Below are 20,668 nucleotides of genomic sequence, written 5' to 3' on the forward strand. Positions count from 1 at the left end.
TCTTCATTCCTACCGTCTTTGACTGAATCTAAGGCTTTTATCCTTCAGGAATCCTTTGCTGGAAGACTTCTCCCAACTCATCTAGTTGTTCAACCCTGCAGCATTATATGTATACCTATATCATTGAACTTGCCGTCACAACTAATTTATTAGTTTGTGCCTTTCACTGGCTGGCCAGAGATGTACCAAATTCATTTTTACTGATAAGGACATAATGAATGCTGAATGAATGAATACAAGAATAAACAGAAGACGTTCAGAAGAAAGTTCACTTGGTAAACAATTGACAGCCTTAGTGACTATTTTTGTGCATTGAAGCAGTGAGAGGGACCAAGGCATCTCTAAGGATCCAAGGTATTTGGATTGGTTGCAATGAGCAGAGATCAGTGCTTTAGGAAGGAGAAAGGCTTTCACTTTTAGACATGGCAATATGAGGTTTTCGTGGGACATACAGTCAGTGGTTGTACATACGATCTGAGAGCTTAAAATAATCTAGAGAAGTAAGTTCAGAGAGTTATCAACACCTAGGGGGTTGATGTAAAAGTGTGGTGAGGCCCCCTTAATGTAATGTATAGTGAGAAGAAAAATGAAAAAAGAATCCTGGGGATGACCAGCATTTAGTGGGATGAGGAAGAAGAGAAAAGCAGCAAGTAAAGGATAAAAGATAGGAGTGTTATGCTGGAATGCAAAGGAGGAGAGAATTTCAAGTAGATGGTTTAGGGGTCAGGAGTGTCAACTGCTGCCAAAGTGTTCAGCAAGATGCGGACAGGGGTTTAACCACTAGATTGAACAACTTGGAGGTCTTTGGTGACACTGGCAATGCCCATTTTAGTGCAGTGGTAGGTAAAGAGGTGACTCAGAGTGAGAAAGTGGAGGCCAGGGAGGTAGAGGACCCTTTCAGGAGGCTCAGCTGTAAAAGAAGAGGCCCAATAGCTACAGGGGCATGTGGAGTTATGGCAGGGGATTATTTTTAAACTTTCTTGAAATTATAAGTAGAGTTCACATTCATTGTAGAAAATCGGGACAGTACAGGAAAGGATTAAAGCCGCAAGGGTCCAACCACGCTAATCCAAACAATGCTGCCTTTTTTTTTTTTTTTTTAACTATTCCTTCCAGTCTTTTTCTTGCATTTTCACTGAGTTGAGAAGAGACCAAATGGGTGATTGTAGCCTTTGCTTCTGCATGTACAGAGGATTTGGCTATAGCGTCTGTCCCCAAATTAATCACCAGGAGTGATTTGGCTGATCTAATTGGCTAGATTCCTTTCCTCCCTGACTGCTCCCTGGATATTTCTCCATATGGAGTTATTTAATTAGACAGAAATAAAACTTCTTTCATAAATTCATTCATTAAAGATTTATTAGTTGTCCATCATGTGCACTGTGTTATAGTTGCTGAGGGATGGAGTAGCGAATAAGACAGACACTTATCACCTCATGATGTTTGAGTAGTGCCATTTGCAGAGACTTCACTTCCACCTCTATGATATACAGATATTGCACTCATCTGTTAGACAGACAAGCCTCCAATGTTTACCTGAATGACGTTCTTACTTGACAATATTTTCCCCTGACACTAAAAACTGCAGAAATGTCCTCATCATAAAACTACCAGGAGCACCTTTGAAATTAAACTTGCTCCGTATCTTAATACGATTTCCCTAGGACTGATTCCTAGAAGAATTCATTGGGTCAAAAGATCTGAACCTTTTAAAGGAGATTCAATATCTTATGTCAGATTGCTTTCCAGAAAGGTCCTATTAATTTACATTCTTTAACAATGGTATACAAAGATGCCTTTTTCACCAGAGAGAGGATTAATTTGTTTATACGCTGAGTTGACTGAGCCAGTAAAAAGGGAAGGGATAAAGATAAAGAAGATGGGCCAGGCGCGGTGGCTCACACCTGTAATCCCAGCACTTCGGGAGGCCGAGGCGGGCAGATCACTTGCGGTCAGGAGTTTGATACCAGCCTGGCCAACATGGCGAAATCCCATCTCTATTAAAAATACAATAATTAGCCAGATGTGGTGGCCTATGCCTGTAATTCCAGCTGCTCGGAAGGCTGAGACAGGAGAATCATTTGAACCCGGGAGGCGGAGGTTGCAGTGAGCTCAGATTGCACCACTGCACTCCAGCCTGGGCAGTAGAGTGAAACTCTGTCTCAAAAGAAAAAAAAAAGATAAAGAAGATGGAGCAAGATCCCTGAGAAGTAGTATTGATGGAATCTGGAGAAGATGCTAGAAGTTGGTTTTGTAAAGGAAGCCAGATACCCCTCCCATTGAGACAGAAGTCAAGGTGTGTGGACCCACAAAGAGTGTTTGTGTGTATGTGTAGGAGAAGGGAGAGCCAAGGGAGTTCCTAGTTGATGGCCTCCACTCCCTTCCCATGCTAGGAGGCAAGATCATCTTGACAGAGAAGAGTAGATAAAGGGAAGTAGGCGCATAGCTAGGGAAGAGGAGCTATGTAGAAAACGGGACACCACCTAAAAGGTGCAGATGCCCAAATAACATAAGATCTAATTGTGTTTATAATTGTAAGCAAAAACTTGATCAGTGTTACTAAAACTCTGCTTACAGGGTATAGTGCAATTGAGAATTGGCAATTATTTTATTAATTTGATGAATGTTCCAAATTAGAAACACCAGGTCAGCGTATGTTTCCGATCTAAATTATACAGTGCAGTTGACTACAGTGATCAAATTAACCAGCTGATTGCCAAAATCTCTATTTCTCCCTGTCCCCTGTGGACATAGCTTAAAGAACTAATAACTGAACAGGACTCTGCCCCGGTCTATTTTGGGATAATTGATGTCTTTGTATTCATATCCCTGCAGCTTGGTATTAAACACTGAAGCTTTGTGTAGAATATGTCAGTAGGCGATTTACTACCTCAAAAAGCAGTCTTTCTCTTGTAAAGGCTTATCAATCAGAACTTTGGAGAGAATTTTCCAAACTCCCTAAGGAAAATTATATTTCATTGCTATGAAAGATATTTGATTTTGTGCATTTTGCTTCATAAAATGAATTTGTTTCAGATTCTGAATACTTACAATTTTTGTTTGTGTCTTTATGAATTACTTTAAAGCAATTTCCCTTTTACATTTAAATGGTTTCAGTTCTTAAAAACATTTATGTTCACCAGAAGTTGGCTTTTTTTTTTCTTAAATGAAAAGTATAAGGGATTTTAAACTCATAAAGAATGAGGAAAATCAATTATGGTGAAGAAACATTTCATTTCTTACTGTTTAAATATTTCCTTCCTAAATTGATGGTTGATGTAATGTAGGCTGTAAAAGGAAAGGAGGCAGTTACTGAAATACCTTGGGCTCTAAAACCCGTTTTGTAAAATAGTAATGTAATTTGAATATTTTAGGAACTGACCTCAGTGCTTTGAGCTTCCTTTGTATGTTCTTAAACAATGCCTTAACGTAGCATTTACTTATATGTTAACATGAAAGTTATAAGTTGTCTTATTGTAATGTTGACTTGTGCCTTCAGAGAATCAGCCTTCCATTACGCTCAAGTATTCATCAACCTTCAGGGCTGGGATGGTATAAAATAATGGCATGACTGGGCCAGTCATATAAGGATTTCCCTCCTCTCCTCATTTTTATTTTTATTCTTTGTGGGTACACAGTAGGTGTATATATTTATTAGGTACATGAGATGTTTTGATACAGACATGCGATGTGAAATAATCACATCATAGGTTTCTCTGGAAGAACTTACAACCTGTTGAGGTTTGCTAGGAAACCAAACTCTAACAAAGAACACTGTTTATTTTTTCTTCTCTTTTCTTGAGATAGATATTTTTTATTTTAAGTTCTGGGATACATGTGCAGAACGTGCAGGTTTGCTACATAGATATACATGTGCCATGGTGGTTTGCTGCACCTATCAACCCATCATCTAGGTTTTAAGCCCTGTTTTGATTTGAATATTATTCAATACAAGTGAAGACTGAAATGTGGACATTTATGCTAAGAACAGCTTCTGGAATTACAGATTTGCCTTGTATTCTTACCAATTGTAAGATGGATAAACAAGCAGAAATTCAAAATGACAGAATTATATTTCTTTGCATCTGGATTTTATTCTGTTCCTGGTCCAAGTTTCAAGATTGTCAAGAATGACAGGTTGGACTTGGTCTAGTTACTTCCACAGCAGCAGGAGGAACATGTGTGTGACTCAGGATAACTGGGGAAGCCTAGGCTAGGCTTTCCTCATGTCAACCTTCCACCCAAAGGGAGAAAACTTCCTGATCAGAGGAGCCCAGAACCCGGTTTTGGTGGCGTTGGTTGGGGGGTGAGTCTGGAGAAACTAGAAATCGAAGGGTGTGTGTGTGTGTGTGTGAACTTTTTTTTTTTTTTGACAGGAAATCCATAATTTTTGAATGCTGGCCGAGGTCTGTGACCTCTGACTGAATGGTTTCCAAGCTCCGAATTCCTAGGTAAAAGCCCAGACTTTACTCTCCTTAGAAGTCAATTTTTATGTCACTTAATGTGGAGCGTGTTCCTTTTCATCACTTAATCTTCCCAGCCTTCTTTTTAAGTTTTGAAGAAATAAGAAGATGCTTATATTTGAAGAAAGGGAAGGCAGGACTAACATTAGGCTTACTATGCTGTTAAATTTTCTCAAAACTCTCCATTTCAAGTTTTTTTCTGGCTACTTTATGCTTTCAGAAAACATTTGCTGAATATTCTATGGTATTTTCTTTCCAATGAAAATATATTTTGATATTTATTGGCTAATTTCAAAAGTCAAGATTTTTTTCTACTGTTTTAGTTTTAAAAAGTAAATAACTTATTTTGGATAGTATCTGTTTAAGCAGTAGTTAACTAAATGGTGGTGAAATGTTACGAGGTGATGTTTTCATTTGTTCTGGAAGGTATAACACTTGCTGAAGAAGGGAAAGGCTCTCTGATTTAGGTGTAAGCAAAACAATCTAAACAGTAGGATAAATCATGTTGGAATGGAGTTCTGTGTGAATACTCTCTTTGAACCAAATCAGTTCCACAACTGACCCTGTCAGGGATATATAAATGTATGTATTTGTTTCAGGTGGTGGTGTGTTTTAATGTTTGTTTCTCTCTCCATGAAATAATATAAAGCAGTTGTGATGCATGCAATAAAATTCCATTTATATGAGAATGATACGTTAGCTGTGTTGGTGAATAAAATCTGCTTTACCAACCTTCATTCATTTATTAACTAAGAATTTACTGGGACCCTATTATGATGTTGAGATGCAATGATTAATCAATAAAACAGTTGATAGCTGTTCAACTTATAGCACTTAAGTAACAATTGAAGTAGCACTTTCTCCCCTCTGCCACCTTGCCGATAGCAAGCTATAGCTTTGAGTTGCACAGTTTGGGAGTAAGAGAGACAGGAAAAGCACTATAGAGAAGAGGGCATTTGAGTTGTGTGTACTTTGCCAGGAAGCTCTTCTTTCCTTTGTAAGCCTGCCTAGGACTGTAAATAGTACTTCCACTGTCACTGCGAGACTGGTTATATGGTTGCAAGGGTGTCCTGAGAAAGTTTTCAGCATGGTTTTGGTAGAGTTGTTGCTACAGGGTGTCAAATGAGTTCATTCTGCCTGCAGAAATTTACATAGCGGTGGTAGCAGTGAAATAAAATCTTATAATTAAGTTTAAAAATCTTAATGTCTTATTCATTGCATTTTGAGCATTTGCCTAAAGTGCTACATGTTTTTTGGTTTTCCAGTTAGCATTTCGGTGTGGATAAAGAAGATGAGATTAACACAGATCAAGTAACATGGAAATAAAAAAGGAGACAATGCTGGATGATACAGGGGCAGCCAACAAGAGGAGAAAACCCAAGCATTGGCAAACGCCTCATTATCCAGAGAACACTGTAAGTCTGTCTTGGCCATGATGCTCTTTCCACATCATAATAATGAACAATTATATAGCACTTATGATGTGCCAGGCAGTTCCAAATCCTTGCATATAATAACTCATACATGAATGCATAGAAAATAGATACACAGATAAGTGAACTTAAGTTAACTTGCCAAGGATTATTTCCATTTTTTTTTTTTGTAGTAAACTCTACTTTAGAAATGGCTTAAAGACCCCATTCAGGTGTCATTGAAGAAAAACCTCAGTCCTCAAGAACAAATGGGCATTTGGTCACCAGCTAGTGCCAGATGAAATTAGCCAGGTTAGCATCCTTTAGGTAGAAATTGTCAGCTTTCACTTGGTTCAAATCCATTGACTACCGAAACTGCTCAGAAATGACTAAATTATTGCTATATCGGGAAGCACATTAATATCTTGCAATGTCATAGGCTCACCAACATGAATAATAATGATCACAATTCTGTGCCAAGAAAATAAATGGTCATTTAATATTTTTAGACATTTGATACCAGAAAATGGTTTATTATAGAGCTTGCAACCTACACATAAACTTCTAGTATCTGGTTATGCCAGGTGTGTGTGTATGTTTCTGTATATGTATGTGTGTGTTTTGGCATGCATGCTCACACATATACCAACAAGTTCATATGTATGTGTAGTTGATGACTTTATCAAAGATATAAAGATGAGAAAATTGCTGTATGGTCTTATAATCTTTCAAAAGTTGCTGTTGGCTTATAGACAGAACATTAAGAAGAGATCTGTCTTGGAATTTTTTGTAATTGAGAGATCCCAGGAATAGGAGGCAGGAAGCAAGCCTGCCTGTAGGGATCAAAAGGTCATAGGTGGGATGAAAGGAGAAATACAGAGACCTAAAACCAAGCCATGTGTGACACCTTGGGTGCAATTGTGAGTGCCAGGAGAGAGTAGCAGGAGTTGGCAAGGGGTCTGAAAGTGGAAGGGTAGCGTCGGGTAAGGAGAGAAATGGAAGTGGTAGATGGGCCCGACCTTCTCATGAATCAGCTTTGCTTTGTGTTTCTGACTCATTCAATTCCTGGTCTTGTCAGGGCTTGATTAGGTAGATAATGGCCCAGGTAATTTTAAGAATTCTCATGTGCACATTTTGAAATCAAACATTACTATGCAAAACCTCAATCATTTTATAAAGTAGACATTCATTGCACATTGATTTGGATTTTGGGATTCTATTTTGTTGTGCTGGGAACACCTCCTTTTCCCTTTTTCTCTGCTCTTACGAGCTGCCTTTATTATTTTATTTACTTTTTAATGCAGTTGTAATCATACATAATTGTGGGGTACAATTTGATGTTTTAATACATGTATTTGTTGTATAATGATGAAATTAGGATAGTTTGTGCATCACCTCATGCATTTATTATTGTTTTGTGATGAGTACATTCAAAAGCCTCTCTCCTAGCCATTTTGTAATACAATATCTTACTGCTAACCATAGTCACCCTACTGTGCAATGAAACACCAGAACTAGCCTGGGTGACAGAGTGACTCCATCTCAAAAAAAAAAAAAAAAAAAGGCTCCAAAACGAATTCTTCCTACCCAATTGTAACTTTTTACCCATTGGCCAACCTTTCCCCATTTTTCCCACAATCCCCTCCCTAGTCTCTGGTAATGACTGTTCTATCCTTTGCTTGCATGATATCAACTTCTTTTTGGATTACACATATGAGTGATATCATGTAATATTTGTCTTTCTGAGTCTGGGTTACATTTAACATAATGCCCTCTGGACTTATATATGTTGTCAAAAATGACAGGATGTTCTTCTTTTTTATGGCCGAATAGTATTCCGTTGTGTATATATACCACATTTTCTTTATCCATTCATCTGTTGTTGGATACACAGGTTGATTCCATATCTTGGCTATTGTGAATACTGCTGCAATAAATATGGAATTGTAAATATCTTTTTGACATACTGATTTAATGTCCTGTGGATATATACCCAGTAGTGGGATTGCTGGATAATATGGTAGTTCTATTTTTAATTTTTTGAGGAACATCTATACAGTTTTCCAAAATGGCTATACTAATTTACATTCCCGATAACAATGTGTAAGTGTTCTCATTTCTCCACATCCTCATTAACCCTTATTTTCTTTTATCTTTCTGATAATAGTCATTTTAACTGGAGTGAGATGGCCTCTTACTGTGGTTTTGATTGCATTTCCCCGGTGATTAGTTATGCTGAGCACTTTTTCATATATCTGTTGGCCACTTGCATATTTTCTTTTGAGAAATGTTTATTAAGGTCTTTTGTCCATTTTAAATTAGCTTATTTGTTTTTGCTGTTAAGTTCCTTATATATTCTGGTTATTAACCCCTTGTCAGATGTATAGTTTGTAAATATCTTCTCTCATTCTGCAGGTTGTTTCTTCACTCTGTTAATTGTTTCCTTTACTGTGCAAAAGCTTTTTGATATAATCCCTTTTGTCTATTTTTAGCTTTGGTTGCCAGTGCTTTTGAGGTCTTGTTTTTAAATCCTTGTCGTGAAGCATTTCACTTATTTTCTTCTAGTAGTTTCATAGTTTCAGGTTTTACATTTAAGTCTAATACATTTTGAGTTGACTTTTGTATATGATGAAAAGAAGGCATCTAGTTTCTTTCTTCTGCATGTAGACATTCAATTTTTCCAGCATCATTTATTGAAGAGACTGTCCTCCAGTGTGTGTTCTTAGCACCTTTGTTGAAAATCAGTTGGCTGCAGATATGGACTGCCTTTAAAAAAAAGCTTTAGGGCCGGGCGCGGTGGCTCACGCTTGTAATCCCAGCACTTTGGGAGGCCGAGGCGGGCGGATCACGAGGTCAGGGGATCAAGACCACGGTGAAACCCCGTCTCTACTAAAATTAGCCAGGCGTTGTGGCGGGCGCCTGTAGTCCCAGCTACTCGGGAGGCTGAGGCAGGAGAATGGCGTGAACCCGGGAGGCAGAGCTTGCAGTGAGCAGAGATCGCACCACTGCACTCCAGCCTGGGTGACAGAGCGAGACTCCGTCTCAAAAAAAAAAAAAAAAGAGCTTTAGGCCAGTGCAGTGGCTCATGCCTGTAATCCTAGCACTTTGGGAGGCTGAGGCAGGTGGATCACCTGAGGTCAGGGGTTCGAGATCAGCCTGGCCAACATGGCGAAACCCCATCTCTACTAAAAATACAAAAATTAGCCGGGCGTGGTGGCTTATGCCTGTAATCCCAGCTACTCAGGAGGCTGAGGCAGGGGAATTGCTTGAACCCAGGAGGTGGAGGTTTCAGTGAGCTGAGATCACACCATTGCACTCTAGCCTGGGCAACAAAGTGAGACTCCGTCTCAAAAAAAAAAAAAAAAAAGCTTTAAATTATTTTAGATGTTGAAGCCTAGATGCTGCACATAAAATATACAAGTATACAAGGAAAAGTTATGCATTTATTTATTAGTTCAATAAATATTTTCTCACACTTAATGCCAGGCACAAAGGACATGGCCATAAATGAGTCAAAAGGCTTGCCCTCATAGGGTTTACAATCTGGTGGGGGAGAGTTAATTTTCTATTTCTAGTCTTTTACAGGTTATATCAAGCAAACTATGTGAATCAACCTGGAATGTTTTAGATTCACTCAGTTGTGAAAAGTTCAGAAATTCAGTTGGGAGTAGCAATATGAGAACCTGAATTTGTCTTTGGCTTCAGTTAGTCATTGGATTCCCAAAGGTAGTGTCTTCTTGATTCCCAAAGGTAGTGTCTTCTTGACAATATGATAGGCTTTCAGGTCTAGATGTGAGTGTTGATGAGCAAATAGGCTGTGGCCTCGAACAGCATCCTTCAAATTTATGTGAGAACATAAATTTTAATTTACTCTCCCATCCTTAACACATTTCATAGAATGATGGCTTTTGTTTTGTTTTGTTTTGTTTTGTTTGTTTTTTGTTGTTGTTGTTGTTGTTTTCAGACAGAGTCTTGCTTTGTCACCCAGGCTGGAGTGCAGTGGCTCAATCTTGGCTCACTGCAACCTCCACCTCCCAGGTTCAAGCGATTATCCTGCCTCAGCCTCCTGAGTAGCTGGGATTACAGGCACCTGCCACCATGCCTGGCTAATTTTTGTATTTTTAGTAGAGACACGGTTTCACCATGTTGGCCAGACTGGTCTCAAACTCCTGACCTCAAGGGATCCGCCCGCCTCAGCCTCCCAAAGTGGTGGGATTACAGGCGTGAGCCACCGCACCCAGCCGATGGCATGTTTTTTAATAGCTAAGATAAAATATTATTTTCCTGCTTAACTCTGCTTTCATAAAACATTCGAGTCGCTTTTATCAAAGAACAACATTTCTTAGTGAAAATGAAAGCAAAGTATAGAAAATTCGATTTTTGAACATGATCAGAAAAAAATATAGTGCAGTTTCTGAAATCAGAGGAGATTTTCCTATTTCTGTCTCTCTAGTGATCCCAACTCTTATTTAAAAAAATCATAGAGGAAGACACTATAACCAACCTTGGATGAATTCGTAGAAGACAATTTCCTTCTTTACTCATTTAAAAATCTCTGATTATTGTTATTATTATTATTTTGAGACAGAGTCTTGCTCTGTTGCCCAGGCTGGAGTGCAGTAGTGTGATCTCGGCTCACTAGAACCTCTGCCTCCTGGGTTCAAGCGATTCTTCTGCTTCAGCCTTCCGAGTAGCTGGGATTATAGGCATGCACCACCACGCCTGGCTAATTTTTTTTTTTTTTTTTTCTCTTAAGATGGAGTTTTGCTCTTGTTGCCTTTGGGTATAACCCAGTAATGGGATTGCTGGGTTGAATGATAGAACTGTTTTAAGTTCTCCAAATTTCTTTCCACAGTGGCTGAACTAATTTACATTCATACCAACAGTGTATAATTGTTCCCTTTTCTCCACAGCTTCACCAGCATCTGTTATTTTTTGACTTTTTCATAGTAGCCATCCTGACTGGTATGAGATGGTATCTCATTGTGGCTTTGATTTTAAGTTTCCAAATTTTCAGAGTTTATAATGTTTTGTTGAGTTAAAAATATGATTAAGACTATTAATGTGCTATTTAACCAAGATAGTGTTTGCTAAAACAGTGTAAATTTTTTTTTCTTATTTCTTTTTTTTTTTCTTTTTGAGATGGAGTCTCACTCTTGTTTCTCAGGCTGGAGTGCAATGGCACTATCTTGGCTCACTGCAACCTCTGCCTCCTGGGTTCAAGCGATTCTCCTGCCTCAGCCTCCCGAGTAGCTGGGATTACAGGCGCCTGCCATTATGCCTGGCTCATTTTTTGTATTTTTAATAGAGATGGGGTTTCACCATGTTGGTCAGGCTGGTCTCAAACTCCTGACCTCAGGTGATCTACCCTTCTCAGCCCCCCAAAGTGCTGGAATTATAGTCGTGAGCCACCATGACCCGCCAGAAGGTTAATTTTAAAATGCCCTGCACCTCAGGAAACTCCAAAGACTACAAAAGGATGTTCAAAGAGAGAAGAAAAAAATGAACAACTTGGAATGTAATATTAGTAGAAGGTGGAAAGAAGACAGTCGTATTCAACTTCTTTTTTCTGTGTTGAGCAGCATGGTCTCTAGACTCTAAAATGTAGGGTATATATTCTAGGAGGATACATTTGACTAAGATAGAATAAGAATTTTACATCTAAATAAATCCATAGTTTCACATGGAGTCATGCCTCCATTTTTGAGTGAAGTATGTAGGATATGTCCATAGTCTACAGCTGTAATGAACAATCCAGTGTTCAAACCTAACAAGAGGTTATAGACAATGTGAGTGGAGACAGTAGATAAGAAATGAAGTGATGCTATTGATGTTATCAAAAGAAGAAAAAGTTGGACTACTAAATTTTAATGCTGATCTTAGGCAATAACTGAAAACAAATTATATATCTGATGGTTGTAAGTGCCTAAAAGAAAAGCAGAGATATTTGTTTTTACTGGCTTGATTGAAGAATGAAATGCATTGACTAACTGTATGTTAATCTCAGCAAGATGATAGACCTGTGAAAACCTGTGGGTATCCAGTGCAGATTAAATGGTAAAAGGGTGGAATGGATTAACAGTATGCCTGTATGACCATGAGAAATTCTTTAGAAGAGGGAAGGGTCTAATCTTGATCCTGCTTTGTTCAGTGTTTTTATTAATGACTTAATGATGGCAAATATGATACTCATCAAATATGCAAAGAAGTCTGGATTGTGAGGGAAAGTTAATACAATAGAATACAAATGGAAAAGATAACAAATGCCTGAAATAACGGGTCTTCATTAACAGGATGACCATTAACACAGATTACTATAAACTTCTGGATTTAGGTTGGGTGTCTGTGTCTTTTAGAAAAGTTTCATAACTTCTCTGAGCCTCAGTTTTCTTGACTGAAAAACAGTGATACAAATGCCTACCTTGTAGAGTTGTCATGAGGGTTATAAATGTGTAAAAGACTTGGCTGAGGGCCTGACATATAGTATGTGCTTGATAAACGGTAGCTGTTAGTATGATAGTTATCATTTTACCAGTTCTTGAAGACAGAAGCATGTGTGGGCTTTACAGATTAGGATAACTTTAAGACTCACTGGTCCCAATGAGCAGGGTACTCACAAACAATATTAGGGGAGAATATGAGGACAACATCTTTATGAAGTCTGAGCTCAGGAATAGATTTTAAAATTTTGATAAAAGTGGCTTCTATTAGAAGCGAATCTTATTTAATTCATACATCTGGAAGAAGACTCCCAAACTGTGGAATTTAAGGCTGCAAATGATGGAGACTAATTTGAGGCTAGGTGTAAACGCCAATAGAGATTAAACTGCTGAAGATTTTTAAAAGACTGTTAAAGTATATGTTAGTGCTCCATTACAAAAGTTTCACAGATATTGAGTGGTCTGCCCAACCTTATTTTCCCCATAAACTCTATTACTCTTCATGTGCAATTTTGTAGAAGGCAAAGCTTCTTTCAGTTACATTGTACCATAGAAGAATGCCCGTAGATGAAACATTTAAATGTAGATGAATACTTGTATTTGCTTGATACTTTATTCTTAATTCCACAAACAACATGTAGCTAGGAAAACAATATAGACAGAGAGGTACAGTGGAAGAGAGTCTTGAATTAGATCTCAGGTTTGCTGGGTTCTAGTCCTGATTCTTCACTCATTAGCTGTATGTTATGGGCTGAATTGTGTCCCTGCTCCCAAATTCATATGCTGAAGTAAGTCTTAACCCCAGTATCTCAGAATGTGACTGCATTTGGAGATAGGTCTTAAAGAGGTAATAAAGACAAATGGGATCATTGGTGTGGGCCCTAATCCAATGACGGGTGTCCTTGTAAAAATAGGCAATTAGGACAAAGGTACCCACAGAGGAGTGCACATGAAGACACAGAGAGAAGATGGTGTCTTAGCTCAGGCTACTACGCAAATATCATAGACTGAGTAGCCTGTACAGTGAACATTTGCTTCTCTCCATGTTGGAAGCTGAAAGTCTGAGATCATGGTGCCAGCTTGGTCTGGTTCTTGGTGAGGGCCTTCTTCCTGGTTGTATCCTCATGTGGTCTTTCCTTGGTACCTGCATGCACAGAGCGGGGGGGAGAGAAAGAGAGAGAGAGAGAGCTCTTCCTTCTTTTATAAGGGCATTAATCTCATCATGGGGACCCTGCCCTCATGACCTTATCTAAACCTAATAACCTCCCAAAGGTTCCACCTCCAAATAACATCACATTGGGGATTAGGGCTTCAACATATAAATTTTTCAAGGATACAAACATTCAGTCCATACCTGATGGTCATCTACAAGTGAAGGAGAGAGAGATCTCAGAAGAAATAAATTCTGTTGACACCAGAACTGTGAGAAAGTAAATTTCTGTTCTTTGAGCTACCTAACCTATGGTACTTTGTTATGGCAGCCTTTGTAACCCTGGGTATTTAACTTCTCTGAATTTTCATTTTCTCGTCTGTAAAGTGTGGTGATATTTTATGATATAAAATGGATGATATTTTAAAATAAGTAAAATCACCTATTTTAAATTGGGGGAAAAGATGACAACAAAAGGAATAGTATTGAATAATGGTAGCTTTCTAATTCATTTATTTTTCTAAAAGTCTGAGAGAAAAATATAGATACATCCTGATTTGAAAGGACCAAAAACTCTACATAAAACTAACTAAATAAATAAATGAGTAAGTATTTACAGGAAAATTCCCCAAATCATAATACCATCACTTAGAGAATATGCCAAGGGAATTTTAAATAAAATTTGATTCTCTCTTTCCAAAAATGTCAGTTTACATTAACTATCCAGAGGTGTACCTATTGCATAAATTAGGACACATCGTACTTGTTAAATACTTAAGCTTTGATTTCATGAGCAATTTTAGGATGCTGAAAGCAACCTAACCCTGCTGTTGTTATTGTAATGCATGCATAGACTGCAGTTGATAATCAGAGCTGTGTTGGGCATTCCACTTTGCACCTCCTATGGCACCAATTTTCAGAAACTGTTAGAACTCAATGGAAAAATCTCACCTAAGATTCATCTGTGAGCTAAATTACAGGGGAAGCCATTATCATTCATTTTACATGCACTATTGGTTCAGGTTGTCAGCCGAGCACCTCTGGATCACAGGGGAGGATTTTGCTAGCTTTGAGAATCTGAGAATTGAAATGGTCAACCAAGTTATTTCATTGTCCTTCTCATCAATAAATACTTTTTAATCTAACCAAAATGATGTCTAGGTCTTGTCTGAGTTCTGTGGCAGGGTTGGGATAGAGGAGTAGAAATTTAAAATCTTGTTGGAAGAGACCAAACAAATACTAAACAATTAGGAATCAATTAAATGTTAAACTCTATAGAATTAAGTGGAAAAGTGTTTTAGAGAAAGGCAAGGTGCATATCAATTTGAGGAAATCGATTAGGCTGATGGAAGAGGTGAAGCTTGGACCAGGGTTTTGAAGTGGGAAGCTTGGAGTAGAGGATATGGGGGTGCACGTTAAGGGGAAGGGTGTGTGTGTGTGTATGTGTGTGTGTGTGTGTGTGTGTTATGCATGGTGCTCAGGCACCATTTTCTGGGGTCGTGGTTGGGGGGAAGTGTGAGAGGAGAAAGATCATGAGCAAACATATGTAAGTAAGAACCTAGATACTATGGGAAATACACTTAGAGAAATGTGGCTGATGAGAGGAAAAGGTGTGCCCATTTACTGTCAAGATTAGGAAAGTCTTATTTCTAAGTCCTTACAACAACCTACAATGTAAGTATTATCATTGCCATTTTGGAAATGAAGAAACTGGGATTTTGAAAAATGCAGTGATTTACACATACTAAATGCACAAGCCACCTAAGTCTTCATGAGTTTGTCTGGCATAGTGGGAAATGACAGGTCCACATGGATATCACAAATTAATGGAGACCACTTTCTAAAACTAGGGCTAACATTATAATATACGTTGTGCTCCAGAGTTTCTTGATGGGATCAAACTGAAGGTCATCTGAAACTGAGATCACATCTTGCTTAATATCTCCTCCCCTCCCCACATATTCTATCCTGTATCCCTCATGCTCCCTCTCCAGAAAACACTCCTAAAAAATCACTTGAAAAGAATCCCCATCTAAGTCTCTGCTTCTGGGGAACACTACCTAAGACACCAGCATTTGCCAAATAAGGCTCCAAATTATGATCAATGCATACAGTGTATCATTGCTGCAAGTGAGGACTCATTGTGTAGTGGAGCCATCTATCAGACAGCATTGTGCTGAGTGCGATGTTGGTGGGAGGTAGTCATAACCATTACCTTTAGCCAGTGTGGATGTAATAAGCACTTTACCTGGATCTTCTTTCCTAAAGCTGATTCCTAACCCTCTGAGTTAGGTTCTATGATTGTCTCTGTGCTTACAGATATGGAAACTGACATTTGAGAGAGGAGATATGATTTGCTCACGGTCACACAGCTTGTCAGTGGCAAAGTCAGGATTCCACTACACCTGTGTTTAACACTGCAGCTACAAAAACGAGTTTGTGCTTACTGGAATATGTAATTTACTAAACATGTAACTTACTAGAATATCTAAGAATCATGGCTCAGGACAGTAAAGAGTTCTACTCAAGTTGTAGGGGCAACCTATAATGGTATATACAGTGTAATCCCTTTAAATGAGCACAGAATTATTTGAGAACTCCTGGGCATAAAAGAGAATGGCAAATTGGACAGAGAAGTTTGAAGTAAGTAGAAGATATGGTAACCACATGATTAATTAACCAAATGGAATACTATGGAAGGCAATAGGAGATGCCATTAATAATTACACAAGGATAATAAGTGTAAGACAGACTGAGCAAATCAGGATGTATGATCACTTCAGTAATAGGAGGCAACAAGGAGCTATAGTAAGTTCTTGAGCAGGAGAGTGAAATAATTCTTCTGTAAATGGTGTGCAACATGATTTGAAAGAAACCTTGGAAAGTAGGAGAGCAGGAGACAGGCGATTGTTCTACAGATACTAATGTGGTCTGTCTGAATTTCTCTCCCGGCCTCTGGTTTTCTTTCTAGTTCACTGCTAGAAATGGTGCTTCTTTCTGGACCTCAACATGCTTTCCAAAGGCTGTCAGCCAATCCTTTGTCCCAGGACATCTGAACCCTGTTCTGGTATTCCCAACCACTGGTTACATCCTTAGTTTAATTCAGAAGGACTTTGCCCTGGAACCAAATATCCTCATTCTTTTCTTTTTTTTTTTCGGTGGTGGTGTTGTTTGAGACAGGGCCTCACTCTGTTGCCCAGGTTGGAGTGCAGTGGCATGATCTTGGTTCACTGCAACCTCCGCCTCCTGGGTTCAAGCGATTTTCTTACCTCAGCCTCACGAGTAGCTGAGACTACAGGCATGCGCCACCACGCCTGGATCATTTTTGTATTTTTAGCAGAGACGGGGTTTCAGCATGTTGGCCAGGCTTGTCTCAAACTTCTGACCTCAGGTGATCCACACGCCTCAGCCTCCCAAAGTGCTGGGATTACAGGCGGGAGGCACCGAGCCTGGCCCAAAATATTCTCATTCTGCTGGCTCTACTTTCCTGAAATATCTATGTCTTCATGGGGTATCCTGTGCCCCAGGAGCCTTGTGACTTTTCCCATAGAAAACAAGGTCTGGATGAACAAAAAGAAAGAGGTGCACATTTCCCACTGAGAATCTCAGACATTTTGCCTAGATAGATTTATCCTAAAACTTACTTCCCTCTGCTTAATGTAAGTAAAGTGAAAAAGGTCATTTTGTATAAGTGGTCCTTTTTTTTTCAGCCTTATACTCCTGAGAATTTGTGGCAGTTCTGGGTTAAACGATGAAGGCTTCTTATTCTCATGTAGGTCTCACAGCCTCTTGTCTCCCTGAGTTTTAAACACATTGCATTACCTTTCCAGAGGTAAGATTAGGGTCAATAGTTTGAATTTGGGTTTTAGAGGGGAAAGACAGAGGACCTAATATTATTGATGGAGAGTTCCTTTGCAAAAAGGGGGTGGGAGGGAGAGAATGGTGTCTCCGGGGTCTGCAGAGATTTAAAAATACGTAAAAATATATATATTAAGCTTGTAGCTTATGTCCTTTGGAATTGAAACACATGTTCTTTCACAAGGCAGCTTCCTGTGTCCTTGTCCTTTGAAAAATGCTGCCTCCTGGTCTGCTTGTGTGGAGAAAGAATGAGGAAGACAAGGAAATTAAGGAAGGACCCCTCATTCTGTGAATATGGGACTTTGTTTCTAAATACAGATTGATTGTCCAATCTTAAAAAACCCAAACTTGTGAAACGGGCTTTGACTGTATTTTTCTTTCTGTTCTTTCTTTCTTTCTTTCTTTCTTTCTTTCTTTCTTTCTTTCTTTCTTTCTTTCTTTCTTTCCTTTCTCTTTCTTTCTCTCTTTCTTTCTTTCTTTCTTTTTCTTTCTTTCCTTTTCTTTCTTTCTTTTCTTTCTTTCTTTCTTTCTCCCTCTCTCTCTCTTTCTTTCTCTCTCTCTCTTTCTTTCTTTCTCTCTCTCTCTCTTTTCTTTCTTTCTTTTTTTTTTTTTTGAGACATAGTCTTGCTCTGTCGCGCAGGCTGGAGTGCAGTAGCGCAATCTCAGCTCACTGCAACCTCCGCCTCCTGGGTTCAAGCGATTCTCCTACCTCAGTCTCCTAAGCAGCTGGGATTATAGGTGCATACCACCATGCCTGGCTAATTTTTGTTATTTTTAGTAAAGACAGGGTTTCACCATGTTGGTCAGGCTGGTCTCGAACTCCTGACCTCGTGATCCTCCCACCTCGGCCTCCCAAAGTGTTGGGATTACAGGCGTGAGCCACCGTGCCCAGACTCGAGTGTATTTTTCTACCTTTATAACATAGTGAAAAGCACCCAAACTTTAGAATTACATAGATATGGGTTCAAATTCTAGATTTATTGTTTAATAGTTATGTGACTTTGGATAAGCTCTATAACCTCTTACCTTGATTTTCCTCATTTATAAAATGTCAGAGAAAAATAGCACCCCTTGAGATTGTCATGCAGTATAAATGAAGTACTGTTTATCAGGTCTCAAGCATGAAGCTTGGCACATGATGAAGTGGAACTGTTGCTTCCTCAGGCACAGTACACATGGACTAATATCTGCACTTTGCATAGCCCACTCTAAAGGAACATATCACATCATCTTATACTTAGTTGTCCATGTGCCGCCTCCCCACCAAAACACCTGTTTCTTTTTGTAGTCCAGAGCCTGACATACAGGTGCTCAGAATATAGTCACTGGATGGAAATTAAAAATAAAATCATCTTTAATAGTAACCTAGTTTCCAGGCAGTATTCTCTTTATCTGGAATCTTGACAAAACTTTTCTTTTTTTCTTTTTTTTCCCTTCTTTCCTTCCTTTTCTTTTCTTTCTTTCTTTCAGTTGTACATTTCCAATGCTGTTTCTTCTTTGGTAACATGGAGTCCCTCTCTAGGGGCTGCTGTGAGGATTACATGACTCAAGTCTGTGAAGGGCTTGGCACAGGACCTGGTATAGTGCAGTTGTTTGGCAGGGGCCATGGAAGGGTGTTGAGACAGGGTCTCACTCTGTTGCCCAGACTGGTTTTGACCTCCTGGGCTCAACCAATCCCCTTGCGTTAGCCTCCCATAGCACTGGGATTACAGGTGTGAGCCACCATGCTCAGCCTAGTGCAGATAATTGTGTGCTTCTGATAACAACTTGTGTATTTGCTATTACAGAAGAACAGCTTTTGAGGTAATTTATGTTGAAATTTCTATCTCTTAAAAATATGTTTTCATTACAAAATGAATACATGCTCACTGTTAAAAATTTGGCAAATATAGAAAATAGAGACTCCTCAGTCTAATGAATGGCTCCTTTCTGAGGCTTCTGTGGAGCAGATTTATGGTGGGCAACATTATTCTTGCAAGGCATGAGAAAATTAGAAAGCTGGACTGGAATACTCACGCAGAACTGCAGATGTAGAAATTCTCAGGCTTGGGCAGTCTAGACCTAGAGCACATGTCCTGGGAAAGCTCCTGAATTGGTTTGGGGAACCTCATCAACGATAGGCTTACCTACATGACACCTTTCATTCCAGTCAGTGTTTCTGAAGCCTGCCTTGATGAAATCATAGTGTGGCTGCAGAACTGACATTGGCCCAATTGTCCTACCACTCGTAGCATCACCACCTGGACTCAGACAGCTTTGGCTACTGGTCCAGACATCTGGCTCTCAAGCCCTGATTTTGGTGAAGTTTGTCTAGTGTTGGTTTATAAAAGCCTATAGTGTCAGTAAGGTTCTGCCCACACTAATAACCCTACTCAAGTAGTTACAGTTGTCTCATCAGCTGCTTTAAATACCTTCTGTCATTTTGGAGCACCCAACCACAGAGAAACCCAGCCCTGTCTCTCACTCAATGAACTGACCCTTTAGTGGTGGATCTAGTGACTGTGTGTGGAAATGGCCCATGTTAGCAGTGTGGCCACACACGTGCTTATTGTCTTCTCTTTCTTTCCATAAGTGAGGAGCGTCACTAAGGGTACATCAACAATTTTATTCTTTTGATTCAACCTTGGAACTTCCAAAGTGGCCCTTCCTATCCATCCCCATTGTTTCAGTCTTCTTGAGGCCCTAACATGTGCTATCCTATAAGGTACTTCATCCCCGTTACAATACACATTTTCAGTCCAACTTCCCGGAAAAAAAGATGTAGCCAATACCCAGCTGCTGCAGTTTGCTGCCCAGGAGTCTATCACCATTGTCTGTAAATCCATGCTTCTCCAGTGCTATTTTCTTTGCCAAGAATATTCTATCTCTGGGAAAAGTCCTACTATTTTACCTAATCTGAATGTTGCTGCAGTGAAATCTTAGTTGACTCTGGAAAACAGTTATCCACTTCTTTCCAATGCTCTCAGAGCCCACAGTTTTGCCTCTGTTACTGCCCTTATAGTATGTTGTAATTATCTATTTATACATCTGTCTCCTCCCACTGGAATGTGAGATTGTGGAAGCCAGCGATAGCTCATATTCACGGGTGCATCCCCAGCACCTAGCGCATACTAGACATACAGTGTTAACTGGAGGAGTAACTAGTGACTAGAATAAATGTTCCTTTGCTCATGGAAAATGGCTTTTAGGCTAATATGCTTTTGTGATTTAGCAAAAAATAACAAAGTTTGAAGTGGAAAAAAGTTTCCTAACCTGTTGTGACATACAGCAAGAGATTTTATTGCATATTTCTGTTTTTATCTGCCATATGGCTTTCCATTCACAAACTGTTCTAGTGAGAATTAC

General features: G+C 39.2%; 1 protein-coding gene across 1 annotated transcript in view; it reads left to right on the forward strand.

Annotated features, from left to right (window-relative positions):
* LOC134732849 (uncharacterized) overlaps positions 1 to 20,668 on the forward strand; it is a 48,581-nt gene that overhangs the window by 13,461 nt on the left and 14,452 nt on the right. Inside the window, exons 4-6 of the mRNA XM_063619968.1 lie at positions 4,377 to 4,451; positions 5,063 to 5,301; positions 5,733 to 5,878. Coding sequence (XP_063476038.1) covers positions 5,780 to 5,878 — 99 coding nt within the window. The 5' untranslated portion in view covers positions 4,377 to 4,451; positions 5,063 to 5,301; positions 5,733 to 5,779. The remainder of the gene's footprint in view (positions 1 to 4,376; positions 4,452 to 5,062; positions 5,302 to 5,732; positions 5,879 to 20,668) is intronic.

Source organism: Symphalangus syndactylus, chromosome 17 (assembly GCF_028878055.3).
Source record: "Symphalangus syndactylus isolate Jambi chromosome 17, NHGRI_mSymSyn1-v2.1_pri, whole genome shotgun sequence".
NCBI lineage: Eukaryota > Metazoa > Chordata > Mammalia > Primates > Hylobatidae > Symphalangus > Symphalangus syndactylus.